General features: G+C 37.8%; 1 protein-coding gene across 1 annotated transcript in view; it reads right to left on the bottom strand.

Annotated features, from left to right (window-relative positions):
- The window catches only part of STX8 (syntaxin 8), a 339,017-nt gene that overhangs the window by 249,522 nt on the left and 69,991 nt on the right, over positions 1-19,504 (bottom strand). The window contains exon 5 of the mRNA XM_004375986.1: positions 10,722-10,846. Within this exon, the coding sequence (XP_004376043.1) occupies positions 10,722-10,846 (125 nt within the window). The remainder of the gene's footprint in view (positions 1-10,721; positions 10,847-19,504) is intronic.

Raw genomic sequence — 19,504 nt, 5'->3', positions numbered from 1 at the left:
ATCAAAATAAAATGGGTCTGCAAAAAAAAAAAAAAAAGACTAGATGGAGCCAATTAAGAAAAACCTCATAAACAGAGACCTACTGAAAAAAGGTCTGCAACCTGACTCAGGAACATGGGTCTGTGCTAATCAAAAGGCAGATGGAATCCAGGTGGAGCCCAGCAGTCTCCCTGGGGTGAGAAGAATCCAAAAAGGCCGATGTGTCTAGAGTACGTAGGATAGAATACTAGAGGGTCCACCTTGAATCTTCAGCTGAGTATTGATCAGGGCACGCAAGGAAACCACTCAAGGCTGGGGAAAGAACCACCCAAAGGTAAAGGAAATGATTCCTCTGGGCTCAAATGAGTTGGAGCATTGTTCCTATTCCTACCACCCACATCACCTCATAATTCATGGAGCTTCAGATAAGAGTACTCAAAGTGGTTTTGGCTCAGTAATGGAGTAAATTACCTCTAGAGTGGGGTCAGCAAATGTTTTCTGTAAAAGGCCAGATAGTAAATATTTTAGGCTTTGTGCACCATATGGTCTCTAGGGCAACTACTCAACTCAGCCGTTGTAGCAGGAAAGCAGCCATAGCTAATATGTAAATAACTAAGAGTGTCTGTATTCTCATAAAATTTTATTTACAGACTCTAAACTTTGACCTTCAAATAATTTTCCCAAGTCATGAAATATTATTCTTTTGATTATTTTTAAACTATTTAAAAATGCAAAAATCACTCTAAGCTTGCAGGCCATGCAAAAACAGGTGGTGGGCAGGATTTGGCCACAGGCCGTGGTTTGCTAACCCTGCTCTAGAATTAATGCTGCTCTCATCTGCCTTAAAGCAAGACCGAAATAACTGCAACCTAGAACAAATCTCAACAATTTTTCCAAAAATATAAAAATATCTAGCACTGAACAAGGAAAAATTCCCAGTATCTGGCATCCAGATAAAACAATGCATGCAAAGATGCAGGAAAACAAACTCAAATAAAAGACAGATCAGTCAGCTGAAAACAACCCAGACACAAAACATGACAGGATTAGACAAGAACATTAAAATGGTTACTATAGCTCTATTCCATATGTTCAAGAAGCTAGAGGCAAGAGAGCATGTTAAGCAGAAATACAGAAGATATTTAAAAAAAAAAAAAGAACCAAATCGAAATTCTAGAAAAGAAAAATACAATGTATGAGAAGACAAAGACACAGAATGAATTTGACAGCAGGTGGAAATTGCAGAAGAAAAGATTTGTGAACCTGGAAACACAGTAACAGATATTACCCAAAATGAAATACAGAAGGGAAAAAAATTTTAAAAAGAATCAGTGAGCTATGGGACAATTTCAAGTGGGCTTATATACATGTAATTGGAGTTCCTGAAGGGAGCAGGAACAAAAAAACATACTTTAAAAAATAATAGCTTTTTACCAAAGAGGACATTCAAATGGCCACCAAAAACAGGAAACGAGGTGCAAAGTCATTAGCCATCAGAGAGATGCAAATCAAAACCACAATGAGATATCATTTCACTCCCACTAGGATGGCTAAGATGGGGAAAGAAAAAAACCCCAGAAAATGACAAATGTTGATGAAGATGTGGGGAAACTGGAACCCTTATCCACTGCTGATGAGAATGCAAAATGGTGCAGCCATCATGGAAAACAGTTTGGTGGTTCCTCAAAAAACTAAAAACAGAACTACCATATGAACATACTATTCCACTGTTAGGAATATACCCAAGGGACTTGAAAGCAGCAACATGAGCCAACATATATATCCCACTGTGCACTGCAGCACTATTCACAATAGCCAAAAGGTGAAAACAATGTAAATACCCATCAATGAATGAATAGGTAGACAAAATGTGGTACATATATACAATGGAATACTACTCAGCCAGGAAGAAAAATGAAGTCTTGATACAACATGGATGGAGCTTGATGACATTAAGCTGAGTGAAATAATCACAAAACAACAAATATTGTATGACCTCACTTATATAAAAAGACAAGAACAGACAAATGCACAGAGACCAAAGTTTATTAGTGGTTACCAGGAGCAGAAGGGATGGGGGAAGGGTGGTTATTGCTTATAGAGTTTCAGCATACGGTGAAGGGAAAAATCACACTGATTAAGGGTAATAGTTGTACAGCCAATTAATGTAATTGATGTCAATAAGTTGTACACCTGTAAAAAGTTGAATTGGTAAATGTTGTGTGACATATATTTTGACAAAAAAAAAAAAAGCAGCTGCTGAGGCTTCTTATGTACAGCCAAACACCTCATGGGATTTGGTTCCTTGGTGTGGAGGTTTAGGGTCACGATTTCATGGGACATCCCAGTTAATTGGCCTAATATTGTGTTCAGTGTTTCTCTTCTACCTCCTAGTTTCTTGCATAGTGCCTGGGGTCTTAAAAGCTAGCAAGCGGCCATCCAAAGCACAACAATTGGTCTCTATTCACCTGGAGCAACAAAGGAAGAAGGAGAGTCAGAAATAGGAGGAAGAAATGGAATGTGTGGTCAATTGCCACCATGAACAACTGCCTCCTTTGCCATGAGACCAGAAGAACTGGATGGTGCCCAGCTACCATTACTGAATGTTTTGATCAAAGATTCTATGGAAGAATCATGATAAAAAGGAGGAAAATACAGAAAAGAATTTCAAATTCTCATGGAATACAAAATTTCTGGAGCCATGGAGGCTGGATGAACCCCAAAACTATTGTCCTGAGACAATCATTAAACCTTACACCAAAAATATCCCCTGAAGTCTTCTTAAAACCAAATAATGGTTTAGCTTAACTGGTAAAGAATGTCTGCCTTGAGCACTGTGCTCTTTTAAAAACTATCTATATGGGACCAAACTGACAACGGTTAACTCAAAAAATTAGAAAGGAAACTTAGGGGGCAGTAAGTTCATGTTAATAGGGGAGGGACAATTCAGAAAAGGAAAAATGGTTGCACAGCTTGAAGAATGTAATCAATGTCACTGAATTGTGCATGTAGAAATTGTTGAATTGGTGTATGTCCTGCTGTGTATATTCTCAACAACAAAAAAATAAAATAAAATTTTTTAAAAAAGAAACAATGGCCAAAAATTTGCCAAACTTTGTGAAAACTACAAACCCATATATCCAAGAACCTCAATGAACCCCAAACACAAGAAACATGGAGAAAAAAAAAACTACATCAAGGCACATCGTAGTCAAATTGCTTGAAACCAGTGATAAATAAAAAATCTTAAAAGCAGACAAGAAAAAAAGGCAAGAGGAAGGGAAAAAACAATGACATATTTATTTCTTGTCAGAAACAACACAAAGCACGAGACACTGGAGCAACATCTTTAAAATACTGGCATTTTAAAAACAAACAATAAAACCTTTCAACCTAGAGTTCTATACCCAAGCCAAAACATCTTTAAAAAATGCAGGCAAAATAAAGACTATTTCTGACCTACAAAAGGTGAAAGGATTCATCACCAGCAGACCTGCACTACAAGAAATGTTAAAAGAAATTCCTTCAAGCAGAAGTAAAATGATGCTAGATGGAAATCTGAATCTACACAAAGGAATAAAGAGCACCAAAAAATGATAACTATGTGGGTAAATATAAAAGAATTTTATCCTTAACATGTAAATATCTTTAAAAGATAAAAGACTGCTTGAAGCAAAAATAATAACATTGTACAGTGGAGTTTACAACATATATAGAAGGAAAACATATGATAACAATAGCACAAAGGCCAGGAGGAGAGAAACTGAAGTATACTATTGAAAGGTTCTTACACTATTCATGAAGTGGTCTGATATTACTTGAAGTTAGACTGTGATAAGTTAAAAATATATACTATAAAACCTTAAAAAAAAAAAAACTAAAATAATGCAACAAAGAGTTATACTAATAAGCCAAAAAAGGAAATAAAATGGAGTCATAAAAAATATTCTAAAGAAGAAAACAACAATAAAGAACAGATGGGACAATAGAAAACAGAGCAAGATGGTAGATTTAAATCCAACTGCATCAACAATCATATTAAATGTAAGTATCAGGTCTAAACAGATTAAAAAGGCAAAGCATGTCAGACAGAATAAAAAAGTGAGACTCAATTATACATTGCCTACAAAACTACCACTTTAAATAGGTTAAAAGTGAAAAAAGAGGTATGCTAACACCAATCAAAAGTAAGTGGGAGTGGTTATATTAATATCAAAGTAGATTTCAGAGCAGAGACTATTAAGCAGGGATAAAGAGGATCATTTCATAATGACCAAGGGGTCAATGCATCAAGAGGACCAAACAACCCTACATGTTTATTGTGAGGTGTGGAACCCCCTGCAGTAAACAATTTGTCCTCTGGTCCCAGTTCCTGAGAGCCAGAACACACCTTGAAGCCAATGGGTGCGGGCTGACCAGATCCAGACGGACCATCCAGGATGGATGCTAATTAAGCCTTAGGAGTCATGATGTAGTCAAAGTAAATCCCAAGCATACAGAGAAAAGAAAATAATAAAGATCAGAGCAAAAATAAGTAAAACGAAAAACAGAAAATAATAGAAAAAAAATCAGTCAAACTAAAAAGTAGTTATTTGAGGAGATCTGATAACTTCTAGCCTAAAAGATAGGGGGAAGGAACAGATACAATATCAGATTGTATAATTATTAAAATGGCAATAATAAAGTATTAATGATTTTATGCCAATAAATTTGACAATACTAGATGAAATGGACAAATTCTTTACGAGACATAAACTACCAAACCTCACTCAAGAATTACAAAACTTGAATACCTCTATCTCTATTAAAGAAACTGAATTTGTAATTAAAAACTTTATCACACACACAAAAAATACTCCAAAACCAGATGGCTTCACTGGTGAATTTTACCAAACATTTAGGAAAGAAATAACAGCAAATTCTTTCCGAAAACTGAAAAGGAAGGAATACTTCCCAACTCATTATATGAGGCCAGTGTTACTCTGATACCAAAACCAGAAGAAAAAAAAAAAGATGCAAAAATTTGTAACTAAATTTTAGCAAATCAAATCCAACAATATTATTAAAAAGATAATACATCATGACTAAGTAGCATTTATATCAGGAATGAAAAGTTGGTTTACCATATGAAAACCAGTAAGTATAACTCATCATATTAAGAGACTTAAAAAAGAAAAACCACACAATAGCCTCAATGTTGTTGCTGTTGTTAGGTGCCATCCAGTCGGCTCTGACTAATAACGACCCTAGAGGACAGAGCAGAACTGCCCCATAGGGTTTCCAAGGAGCAGCTGGTGGATTTAACTGCTGACCTTTTGGTTAGCAGTCGAGCTCTTCAACACTACGTCCCCAGGGCTCCAGTAGCCTCAACAGACACAGTAAAAGCATTTGACAAAATTTAACATCATTTCTGATAAAATTCTTAGCAAACTAGGAGTAAAAGGAATTTATTCAACCTGATATAAGAGCATCTACAATAAACCTACAGTAATATCATACTTAATGGTAAAAGACTAAATGCTTCCCTCCTAAGATCAGGAATAAGGCAAAGACGTCTGCTCTCATTACTTCTGTTCAACATTGTATTGGATTTTGTAGCCAGTGCAATAAGGTTAGAAAAAGAAATAAAAGGCATCCAGATTAGAAATAAAGAAGTAAAATTGTCTTCATTCGCAAACAACATGATCATTTACGTAGAAAATCCTATAGAATATACAAAAAAGCTACCAGAACAAATTAGTGAGTTTAACAAGGTGGCAGGATACAAGATAAATGTACAAAAATCAATGTTTACATACTAGCAACAACGAGAAATTAAAAATTTTAATTGTCATTTACAATAAAATAAAAATATGAAATACTTAGGGATGAGTCTGATAAAATATGTTCAAGACATGTACACTGAAAACTATAAAACATTTCTGAGAAAAAGAAGAACTAAATAAATGTAAAGATACACCATGTTCACAGACTGGAAGACTCAATATTATTAAGACGTCAATTGTCCCCAAATTAACCCACAGATTCAATATAACCCCGATCAAAATCCCAAGAGGCTTTTCTGTAGAAATTGAAAGCAAACTCTAAAATTCATATGGAGCTGCAAAGTACTTAAAATAGCCAAAAATTTTTTGAAATAGAACAAAGTTGGCAAGCTTATACTACCTGACTTAAAAGATTTATAAAGGTACAATAATCCAGACAGTGGGGTATTGGTATAAAGACAATTAGATTAATGGAACAGAACCCAACACTGTCGAGTTGATTCTGACTCATAGTGACCCTACAGGACAAGGCAGAACTGCTCCATAGGGTTTCTAAGGCTGTAAATCTTTATGGAAGCAGAACAGACCAAAAGTCCAGAAATAGATCCATACACATACGGTCAATTGATTTTAACAAAGGTAGAGAAATTCAGTAGAGAAAAGATAATTGTTTCCAAAACGGCTCAGGAACAAATAAAAATCCACATTAAAAAAAAACAACAATACTGGCAAGGTTGTAGGGAGGCTAGAACCTTACCTACTGCTGGTGGGATTGTAAAATGGTACAATCACTTTGAAAAACAGTATGGCGCTTCCTTAAAAAGCTAGAAAAAGAAATACCTTATGATCCAGCAATCCCACTCCTAGGTATACACCCAAGAGATGTAAGATCAGAGACACGAACAGACACATGCACACCTATGTTCAATGCAGCATAAAGATGGAAACAACCTAAGTGCCCATCAACAGATGAATGGATAAACAAAACTGTGGTACATGCATACAATGGAATACTATGCAGCTATAAAGAATAATGATGAGTTCTCGAAACATCTTATAACGTGGACAGTATGCTCATAGTGAAATAAGTCAATCACAAAAGGACAAATATTATAGGATCTCACTTTCATAAAAAGACAAGAATAGGTATACATACAGAAAGCAATGTTCTTTGGTGGCTACCAGGGATGGGAGAGGCAGGGAGTGGAATCACTTACTGGACCGGTAGTGACTAGAGGAACCCCCGAGACTGTCACTCTGAGATATCCTTTAAACTTGGAACTGAAACCACTCCCAAAGGTCTCCTTTCAGCTAAATAACAAATTGGCTCACAAAATAAACAATATCACCAGTGAGTACTGAGCTTTCTAAAAAATTCAACTATATGAGACCAAATAGTCAACATTTACCCTAAAGCAAAGCTGAGAAGGTAAGGGGGGCAGGGAAGCTAGATTAATGAAAACAGAACAATCAGAATAGAAATAATGAGAATGTTGACACATTGTGAAAAATGTAACCAATGTCACTGAACAATACGTATAGAAACTGTTAAATGGGAACCTAATTTGTTGTGTAAACTTTCACCAAAAACACAATAAAATACTGTAAAATTAAAAAAAAAAAAAACCTTAAAAACTATAAAATTTCTAGGATAAAACCTCTGTGGCCTTAGGTTAGTCAAAGATTTCTTACATATATCCAAAAGCACAATCCATAAAAGAAAAAACTGATTAACTGGACTTCACTAAAATTAAGAACTTCTGCTCCTTCAAAGACATTAAGAGAATGAAAAAGATAAGACACAGAGTAGGTGACAATATCTCTAAAACACATTATCTGACAAAGGACTTGGACCTAGGATATATGAGAAATTTTTATAACTCAACAAAAAAAGACAAATAATCCAATTGAAAATAGGTAAACAATTTGAACAAACACTTTACCAAAGAAGACATACATATAGTAAAAAAGCACATGCAAAGGACAGTCATTAGTCATTAAACCAAAAACCAAACCCTTTGCCATCAAGTTGATTCCGACTCATAGCAACCCTATAGGACACAGTAGAACTGCCCTCATAGGGTTTCCAAGGAGCAGCTGGTGGATTCAAACTGCTGACCTTTCAGTTAGCAGCTGAGCTCTTACCCACTGCACCACCAGGGCTTCCATTAGTCACTAGGGAAATGTATATTAAAACCACAATGAAACACCGCTACATACCTATTAGAATGGCAAAAATTAAAAAGACTGACCACACCAAGTCTTGCTGAGGATGTGGTACAAATGGAGCATTTATATGATTCTGGCGGGTATATAAAATGGTACAACTACTTTCAAAATCAGTTTGGCAGTTTTGTTAAAAGTTAAATATAAACCTACTATATGACTCAGTCATTCCACTCCTAGTATTTACCTAAAAAAAATGAAATCTTATGTACATACAAAGACTTGAACATGAATGCTCCTAACAGTTTTATTTGTAATAGCTAAAAACTACAATCCCAATGTCCATCAGCATGTGAATGGATACACTGATTGTGATAAATCTATACAATGGAATACTATTCAGTGATAAAAGACAATGAACTACTGATACACACAACATGGATGAATCTTAAAATAATAAATGTTCAGTAAAAGAAGCCAGACCATATGATTCTCTATATAAAATTACAGAAAACAGGAACTAATTCATAGTAATAGAAAGTAGATCAAAAATTGCCTGGGAATGAGGAGAGGGAGGACTATAAAGGAATATGAAGAAAACTTTTGGGAGTAATAATTATGTTTGTTATTTTGATCATAGTGATGGTTTCACATATGTCAAAACTTACCAAAATCAGATACTTCCTAGACACATTGAAACACAGCTCCTGAGATTGATTTACTGGGTTTGAAGGCTCAGGACCATAATCTCCTGGGACAACTAGGTCAGATGGCATAACTTAGTTCATAAAGATAATGTTCTACATCCTAGTTTGGTGAGTAGCATCTGGGGTCTTAAAAGCTTGTAAGCAGCCATCTGAAATACGACTATTGGGCTCTTCCTGTCTGGAGCAAATGAGAGTGAAGGAAACCAAAGACTCAAGGAAGAAATTAGTCCACAGAGCTCATGGACGATGTGAACTACAGACTCTTCTAGCCTAAGACCAGAAGAACTAGACAGTGTCCGGCTACTACCGCCAACTGTTTGACCAGGAACACAACAGAAGGTCTTCGATAGAATGGGAGAAAAATGTAGAACAAAACTCAAATTCATAAAAAAGACCAGACTTACTGGACTGATAGAGACTACAGTAACCTCCAAGACTATCACCCTAAGATACCCTTTTAACCTGAAACTGAAGCCACCCCCGAGGTCACCTTTCATCCAAATTAATGCATTGGCCTAAAAACTAAACAATAACACCCGTGAGGAATATGCTCCTTCAAACAGTCAACTACACAAGACCAAAGGTTCAACATGTAACCACCAGCAAAGATGAAGAAAGCAAGGAGGGGTAAGGAAACTGGATGGATGGAAATGGGGCAGGCAGGGTGGAAATGGTGAGACTGCTGGCACACTGTAGGGACAGTAACCACTGTCACGGAACAATCTGTATATGAATATCTGTACATAATGACATGAAAAAACGTCTGTGACACATATTAAGTAAAAAAACAAGCTGTAGAATAATATGTATATCATGACCCCATTTATATAAAATATATGTGTGTTTATACTGTATGTATGTAAGCGCACGTATAGAAAAAAATCCAGGGAAATACATATAAACCCATTTACTGTTGAATGAGAATCTAATATGCTGTGTAAACTTTCACCTAAAAGACAATAAAATATTTAAAAAAAAATAAAACATTATGCTGAGGGCTGCGGGGACCACGGTCTTGGGGAATATCTAGCTCAATTGGTATAACACAGTTTACAAAGAAAATGTTCTATATCCTACTTTGGTGAGCAGCATCTGGGGTCTTAAAAGCTTGTGAGCAGCCATCTAAGATACTCCACTGGTCTCACACCATCAGGAGCAAGGGAGAATGAAGAAAACTAAAGATAGAAGGGAAAGGTTAGTCCAAAGGACTAATGGACCACAACCACCACAGCCTCCACCAGACTGAGTGCAGTACAACCAGATGGTGCCCGGTACCACCACTGACTGCTCTGACAGAGCTCACAATACAGCGTCCCAGACAAAGCTGGAGAAAAATGTAGAACAAAATTCTAACTCACAAAAAAAGACCAGACTTACTGGTCTGACAGAGACTAGAGAAACCCTGAGAGTATGGTCCCCAAACACCTTTCTAGTTCAGTAATGAAGTCACTCCAGAGGTTCACCCTTCAGCCAAAGATCAGACAGGCCTATACAACAAAATGAGAATAAAGGGGCACAAAAGCCTAGGGACAAGGACTCGAAGGCAGGAGAGGACAGGAAAGCTGGTAATAGGAAACCCAAGGTCGAGAAAGGAGAGTGTTGACATGTTGTGGGGTTGTTAACCAATGTTATAAAACAATATGTGTTTAATGAGAAACTACTTTGTTCTGTAAACCTTCATCTAAAGTACAATAAAGAAATAATAATAATAATCAGTAGGTTTAACAGCTGTTAGACAAGATGAACTTAAAGGTAAAAGCCAAATTGACTTATTTTTATACAAAAGAAAGATGGAGTCTTACGTTCAGAGAATAACTCCCAACAGCAGAGAAAAGGAAGGGACACATACATCTGACTCCCGTAGACATATCAGACTCTGCACTGCTCTCTCTGCTCTCGGCTAATCAAAACCACTACCTCAGTGAGCGCCCCCAATGGATGACAGCAGCTGTCGATTCCCCAGGTATGCCAAAGGCACAAAAACATCAAGAGCTTTGAAAGACCAATAGCTTTCTCTCCAGTTTTCAACAGGGATAAGGAACACTCATGGCCGGAGTCAAAATCTGGCCAGGCTTCTGAGCCCACACTCCGAGGGTGTCAGTACCTTGGATAATTTTCTGCTGCTGTTGCCGGATTTCGTCAAAGCCTAAGCCTCTCGTCTCCTCTGGCTCCTCAAGGAGCCACGGGTTGGATGCTCCTTGCTTAGCCCCTCCAGTCATCAGGCTGGACCTAAGAACAACATTAAAGGTGTTACAGATTGCGAAAGATATAGCTCAGTTGCAAATTAGTCCCACAAATGCAGAAGTGGCCAGCTTCATGGGCTTCAAAAATTCAATTCAACCACAATTTACTGCATTCTTTGTTTATGCCAGGAACTGTGTCAATACTAGAAGAGATACAAGGATGGATAAGGCACAAGCCTGATCTCCTAGAGGACTCCAGCCTGTTAAGGAGTCTACGGCAGCATCTATAAACGCTTACTAATCCTTACAGATACATTTGAGTCAATCACTGGAAGAGGTTGGTAAATTAGGTTCTTAAATTTCAAAAACTTCCATTCAAAGCTGAATGGAAGTGACTTTTTATTAGGATAAAGTTTGTCTCACAGGCCACGTGACACCAAAGGCTGCAATATTATTTCTCAAGCAGATACAATGTTGTGACTACAGATTCTAGCATAAGAAATGACCATGTAATTTTATGTTTTGCATTAAAGGGTATTTGGTTGCTCACAGGGTTTCAAATTCGATTTTATGACTATAATGTAGTATTCATAACATAATAAACAATTCTGAATTGTCAATCTTAATCTTTACTCCCTCTAGTAACCCACATGCCCCTTCTGTGCCAGACATACTGGTCTCCTTACTGTTCGAGGAAGAAGGAACACACGTTTTCTGCCTCGATCTCCATGTTTACAGGAATCTTCGCATTTATACTCTCCTCTCCTTTCCCCCCTGCCTACTTTCCGTCCCAGCTGCAAGGATCATCTTGTCCGTTAAACCATCTCTGACTACTTCAACCCAGACATGGGCACTTTAGATACTTTAGACATCTCATAGGATTCATAAAAATAACAATGATGATGATACTGATACAGGAGTAGAAACAGTAATGGTTAACACATCAAGCATTTATTATGTACAGAAATAGTTCTAGGTGATTTACATGTACTTACTCATATCTCAGTTGCTTTTAATCCTTCCAGCCCTTTGACATCTTTTGTATTGTACAGAAATAACTGCTGCCTTATTATTTAACCTTTTATACAGATGTGTTTCATGTCTACTAGATAGAAGCAGGAACTGAAAATTACCCTTCACACAACACAGAGTGAACAGCTAAGAGCATAAGCTTCACTCCTGGCTCCACCACCAAGAGTAACATATGAAGAATAACATCTACCTGATAGGGTGGTTGTAAGGATTAAACAAAATAACTCATTTATTAGAAAAACATTTACTGAGCACCTACTATGTGGTAGGCATTGTTGTCATCAACAGGGATAAAGAAGAAACAGAATACAGATAAAAGAGATAAGCTCCCCTGCCCTTAAAGAGCACACATTCTTGTTACCAAACCCCAACCAAACATGTTGTGGTTGAGTCGGTTCTAAATTACAGCGACCCTACAGGACAGAGGAGAACTGCCCCATAGGGTTTCCAAGGAACAGCTGGTGGATTCGAACTGTGACTTTTTGGTTCGCAGTCGAGCTTTTAGCCACTGCGCCACCAGGGCTCCACATTCTTGTTAAGGGTACTGCTTTCATATTGGTTGGGGGAATAATGTGTGAAATGTATGCAAAGTGCCTAATGTAATCAGTGCTAGGAAGATAATAATCTTAGATATAATAATAATCTTACAAGATAGTAATAAATGTTAACAATTTATCATTGTTCCAATTGTTGCAGTGTATATACAGGAAGCAATGAAAAACTATTTTTTGAATAAAGGAATATGTCCCAAAAGGATATATCAATTTCATTTTTAGTTTAGAACTATAAAACCCATAGAAGAATACCATATGTATTAAGAGACAAACTTAAGTAAAGCAGAAAGAAAATTTTTGATTCCTTAGACTAAAATTTTAAACACAGCGCTTGCCTCTCTACTCAAAAGTACTAACATGTCAAACACAAGTACGGCTTTTTTCTACTTTATCAAAAGGACAGACGTGTTTCTATAAGCCTTGCTGTACTTGGTTGACCTCAAGTATCCAAAAGGTCAAGGTTTCAGATTTATTCCTTCTAATAATCATTCGATTTTATCTAGCATTGAAGGCGGGGGCAGAAAGCAATGGGAAAAGAAAGGCAGGAAGGAAGTTTACAATCAATGTATACCCCTAACTCTTATGCCATCCTGCGAGACTAGCTTTAGATCAAAAAAATCATGCGGGGTTGTGTACAGTTCACTGCAAAAGCCAGGGCTAAAAGCCAGTACAATGGATCAGAGGTAAATAAAAACGCCTCTAAAGTACATCAGTGACCAGCTATGAGCATCCATTTAAATGAATGTATTGTATTCAAACCCATCCAGCAATATCACCGAAGAAAGGACTGGTGATCTGCTTCCACTAAGATTACAGTGAAAAAATTTCTATGGAGCAGTTTTGCTCTGTAACACATGGGGTCACCATAAGTCAGAACTGACTCGACAGCAATGAGTTTGGTTTTTGATTTTTATCCCAGTTGACGTTTCTCTTCTAAAGTTAAGGTTGGAATGTCCCACTGGCAGCTCCTGTCACACAAAAAAGCATTACTTTTTAAAATTTTCATGAAAAGAGAAAAAAACAAATGTAAGAATTTTTTAGCCATCTCCAAACACAGCAGATTAGAACTACAGTCTTTAATTATATGCTTTTAAAAAACCACCAATTAGAGAAACACAGTGACAATGGGCACAATTTAATATTGATATCAAACACACATATAAGAAAGCACCAGACATATAGGAAGAGTTTCCCACAGCTGAATTAAGGTCTCCAAAATCCTAACCACTGAAAAAAATTATTTTGGCCCCACCCTCATGTAATTCAATATCAAAGCAATACTAAACTGTAATGCACAAAAGTTACATGCTCTACAAAAATAAAAATGATTTCTTAGTGCTTTCTCTCTGGGCATCCAATTCCAAACGTTTGGTTAAGTTCTGCAAGACTGAATCAATCAATCAATCATTCTTTAGCTCTCTTTTTTGTTTGCTTTGTTGTTTCTCCTTTACTGGTGCCCCAAACCTACTGGGAAATCCAGCCTTGAATACGCCTTTACTAAGAAGAGCAGGTAAGATCACAGTTGCTACCGTATGAAGACTTCTTTTCATTAGGTTTTATGCTCAACTTAACATTTGGGGTGATGCCTATTATTACTTAGCGCTGTTCTAGGTACAAAGGAAAACTGGAAAGAATTTAAGACGTAATTCTTGCTATCAAGGAGTTTATGATCAAATTAAAAGGAGAGACTAACACACAGGACGCAATTACTAACTAAAATAAGAGAACAGCTCGCTTTGTATCATTGGGCTCTTCAGCCCTGGTTTTCTCACGTATAAAAGAAGGGATCTAAGCAGGTTAGTGGTTTTCAACCCTCTTTCTGGCCCAGCACATGAGGAATATGACACGCTCATTAACAGCAGTGGGTCGACAAGGCACTGAAGGGGTTGGGGGTTGAGTGGGGAAGATTCATCATGGTGGGGGGAGGCAAATATCTTTTTTTTCTTCTAAATTTTATTTATTTTCGTTGTTGAGGATATACACAGCAAAACATACACCAATTCATCACACTCTACATGTGCAATTCAGTGACATTGATTACATTCTTTGAGTTGTGCAACTATTCTCACCTTCCTTTTCTGAGTTGTTCCTCCCCCATTAACATAAACTCATTCCCCCCTGAGGTTCCTATGTAATCTTTAGAGTTGCTGTTGTCAATTTGATCCCATATAGATAATTCTTAAAAGAGCATAATGTTCAAGGCAGGCCTTTTTCACTAGTTAAGCTAAACTATTGTTTGGTTTTAAGAAGACTTCAGGGGATATTTTTGGTTTAAGGTTTACAGACTATCTCGGGGCAATAGTTTCAGGGGCTCATCCAGCCCCCATGGCTCCAGGAAGTCTGGAGTCCATGCAAATCTGAAATTCTGTTCTGTATTTTCTCCCTTTTGATCAGGATTCTGCTATGGAATCTCTGATCAAAATGTGCAGTAATGGTAGCCGGGCACCATCCAGTTCTGGTCTCAGGGCACAAGTATCTTTTTTCAATCCTGCATATTATTTTCCACCTTTAACTAGATGATCTCTAAGATCCTTACAGCCTTAATTAAAATTTTCTCATTAAGTACTAAATTGTATAAATAAGATCAGCAAAAAAAGATCAATTTCCCCAAAAAACCGATCCCCTCTTCCCTGGTCTTCCCTATTCAGTAAAAATCTCCCATTGACCCGTTGGCTCAGCCAAAAACTGTGGAACCACTTTTAGTCCTCTCTTTCAGACTCCTTAACATCTAGTCCATTAGCAAATTCCATCAGCGATACCTTCAAAATGTCCAGAATCTGACCATCTCTCCTCTGGTCCTCTGCCACCATCCTAGAGCTCTGTCTCCAGCTTCAGCGCCTACCCTCTGCAGTCTATTCCCCACACACAGGCTAGAGTGGTCACTGTCAACATAAGCCTGGTCGGACAGGCAAATTCACAAAGACAGGAAGCACATCAGTGGCTGACAGGAGTAGAGTGGGGGAAGGGGAATAACTATTTAATAGGCATGAGGTTTCCTTTTGGGGTGATAAAACGTTCTGGAACTAGATAGTGGTGATGGTTGCACAATATTGCGAATGTTCTAAATGCCACTGAATGGCACACTTCAAAATAGTAACGTTTATGGTATGTGCATTTTACCACAACAAAAAGCAAAACATAAATAAATAAATAAAGGCATGTCCTTCCTCTGCTCAAAACCCTCCAGTTGCTTCCCATCACCCTTAGCACAAAATAACGACATCCTTAGGGTTACCTATAAGTCACACTGGCCTCCTTGCTGTTTCTAGAACGCACTGAGCACGTTCCTATCTCAGGGCCTTCGCGTATGCTGCCCCCCGCCCCGCACCCCCCGCCCCGAGACACTCTTCCCCTAGATGGCCACGTGGCCATACTCCCTTACTTACTCAATCTCTACTCAAATGTCATCTCCTCAGAGAGGTTCCCCTGACAACAGTATCTAAAATAGCTCCCTTCCCTGTAACTCTTCAGCTTGCTCTACCCCCTTATCTCATCTTATTTTTCTTTCTAGTACTTAAACTACCAAATATTATATACTTGTTCATTTTCTGTCTCCAACACTAGAACAAATGCCCCACATAGACAGGGACTTACTTGTTCGTCACTGCAACCTCAGCACCTGGCACAGCAGGCAGTGAAAAAAATTAATGAATGAACTTATTCAGTAAAAATCATAAATGAATGAATGAAATCAATTTTTTAAAAAGTAGTCAGTAAATCACAGTATCACACACTGGTGCTGTGTTTTGAAATTTCAAAGGCATTTCACAAACATTATCTCATGTGAATCTTAAACAAGCCTGAGTGTAAGTCAGAGTAGGCATTAGTGACAAGAAAACCAAGGCAAAGAGACATCAAGTGACTTTCTCTAGGTCATACACATAGTGGCAGAGCTAAGGGTTCAACCCACACCTTCTGACTCTTAATCCAATGTACTTCCTTTATACCAATTCAGGAAAGGTTCCATAAAGGAAAGGAGACTCAAAACAGCTTTGAAGAATGGGTAAGGTTCAGGTATGTGAGGGAACAATGGCAACACTCTAAGAAAGGGTAAAAGTATGAAGGATGTCTCCAGGGCAGAGAATGTGTGCTCACCTGTGCATGGGATAAAAGCAAAGAGTGGGCCAGATTATGGGGGCCTGGCTGCAAATGGTTAAGTGCTCAGCTACTAACCAAAAGATTAAAGGTTTGAATCCACCCAGAGACATCTTAGAAGAAAGGCCTGGCCGTCTACTTCTGAAAGATCACAGTCATTGAAAACTCCATGGAGCACACAGTTCTACTCTGACACCATGAGTCAGAAGTGACTCAACACAAATGGTCTTTGTTTTTGTTTGGATCTAGTAGAGGAATTAACTCCAAAGTAGGAAGACTTAGTAAGCCTCTGTCAGTTCTTCTAATTCCTTTCATCCTCACACTCATCCAGAATATTGTCATTTTAGCGTTCCATTAGTTCTTCCCTATCATATAAATCCTTAAGCAACTACTTTCTCTCCTATTCACAGCCAAATTTTCCCAACAACGGATGAATGGATAAACAAAATGTGCTACATACATAAATGGAATACTATGCAGCCATAAAGAATAATGATGAGCCCTCGAAACATAACAGGGATGGATCTAAAGGACATTAATCACAGAACGACAAATACTGTATGACTGCACTTTTATCAGAAGACAAGAATAGATAAATACACAGAGACCAATGCTCATAGGTGGTTACCAGGGATGGGGGGAGAGGAGGAAGCATACTCAACATAGCAGACACTTATTATTTTTGGTAATGGAAAAGGCAGCATCGAACATGGGTGAAGTAAACACAGCTTGAACAAGGTAAATGATGTCACTAAGAACTGCACAAGAGAGAAGAACATTTTTGGTAAAGGATATGGCGAATATAATTTCGCAACAACACCAACTACCACCAGAAAATATGTGTGTGGTTACATGAATATGTATATAGGCATATATGTGTATCAGTATGAATATGTGGGTATATATGTGTGCAAAGGTAGATGTATCCATAGGTATATGCACATATAGGTGTGTGTGCATGCATGTATATTCATACATACATGTAACAAACCATATAGGGGACACAGTTATGGATAATTCTTAGATATAACCAAATACCTCATGAGATTGTTTTTCTGGGTTCGAAGACTTAGGACAATAGTCTCGGGGGGCAACTCAGTTAACTGGCATAACATAGTTCATAAAGTCGATGTTCTACACAGCAGCATCACCAGAGGGGATGTACGGGATGCAGACTGCACAGGGTGACACTGTCAGAGGGGGTGACACCAAAATGACTGCATAAAAGTTTTGTGCAGTATTTCAGTAGAAATTTATTATTTTTTATAAAAATATCCCTGTAGTTAGCTATAACAAAAAAAATATTTTTTCTAAGCCCAGCTTACATGTATCAATATACCTACAAGGCTAAAACTCTATGCTAATTTACTTTTTGAACCTCTAATATGCTCCAGTCAGAGCTATCATTATTACCCAACTACAAGGAAGAAGGAAATGGAAGACTAGGAAGAAGGACCTGGCAGTCTACTTCTGAAAATAATTAGCCAGTGAAAACCTTATGAATAGCAGTGGAACACTGCCTGATACAGTGCCGGAAGATGAGCCCCCCAGGTTGGAAGGCACTCAAAAGATGACTTGGGAAGAGCTGCCTCCCCAAAGTCGACCTTAATGACGTGGATAAAGTCAAGCTTTTGGGACCTTCATTTGGTGACGTGATATGACTCAAAATGGGAAGAAACAGCTGCAAGCATCCATTAATAAATAGACTGTGGAAGGTACAAAGTATGACTCTAGGAAAATTGGAAATCGTCAAAAATAAAATGGAATGCATAAACATCGATATCCTAGGCATTAGTGAGCTGAAATGGACTGGTATTGGCCATTGTGAACTGGACAATCATATTGGTCTACTATGACAGGAATGACAACTTGAAGAGGAATGGTGTTGCATTCATAGTCAAAAAGAACATTTCAAGAACCATCCTAAAGTACAACACTGTCAGTGACAGGATAATATCCATATACCTACAAGAAAGACCAGTTAATACGACTATTACTCAGATTTATGCACCAACCACTAAGGCCAAAGACGAAGAAACTGAAGATTTTTACCAGCTTCTGCAGTCTAAAAGTGATCAAACATGCAATCAGGATGCGTTGATAATTACTGGTGATTGGAATGTGAAAGTTGGCAACAGAAGAAGGATCGGTGGTTGGAAAACATGGCTTTGGTGACAGAAACGATGCCAGAGATCGTATAATAGAATTTTGCAAGACCAACAACTTCTTCATTGCAAATACATTTTTTCACCAACATAAATAGCAACTATACACATGGACCTCACCAGATGGAATACACAGGAATCAAATTAACTACATCTGTAAAAAGAAACAATGGAAAAGCTCAGTATCATCAGTCGGAACAAGGCCAGGGGCTGAATGCAGAACAGACCAACAATTGCTCACATGCAAGTTCAAGTTGAAACTGAAGAAAATTAGACCAAGTCCATGAGAGCCAAAGTACAACCTTGAGTATATCCCACCTGAATTCAGAGACCATCTCAAGAACAGATTTGATGCATTGGACACTAATGACCAAAGACTAGACGAGCTGTGGAATGACATCAAGAACATCATATATGAAGAAAGCAAGAGGTCATTAAAAAGACAGTTAAGAAAGAAAAGACCAAAATGGATGTCAGAAGAGACTCTGAAACTTGCTCTTGAATGTCGAGTAGCTAAAGCAAAAGGAAGAAATGATGCAGTAAAAGAACTGAACAGAAGATTTCAAAGGGCAGCTCAAGAAGACAAAGTAAAGTATTATAATGACATGTGCAAAGAGCTGGAGATAGAAAACCAAAACGGAAGAACACGCTCGGTATGCCTCAAGGTGAAAGAACTGAAGAAACAATTCAAGCCTCGAGCTGCAACAGTGAAGGATTCTATGGGGAAAATATTAAACGATGCAGGAAGCATCAAAAGAAGATGGAAGGAAACTCAGCAAAGATACAGAAGACCTAAAGGGCACAATCAGCCAACTGGACCTCATAGACATATATAGAACAATCCATCCAACCGCTGCA

Source organism: Trichechus manatus, unplaced genomic scaffold, assembly GCF_000243295.1.
Source record: "Trichechus manatus latirostris isolate Lorelei unplaced genomic scaffold, TriManLat1.0 scaffold00040, whole genome shotgun sequence".
Lineage (NCBI taxonomy): Eukaryota > Metazoa > Chordata > Mammalia > Sirenia > Trichechidae > Trichechus > Trichechus manatus.
This window is presented reverse-complemented; position numbering and strand designations above follow the sequence as displayed.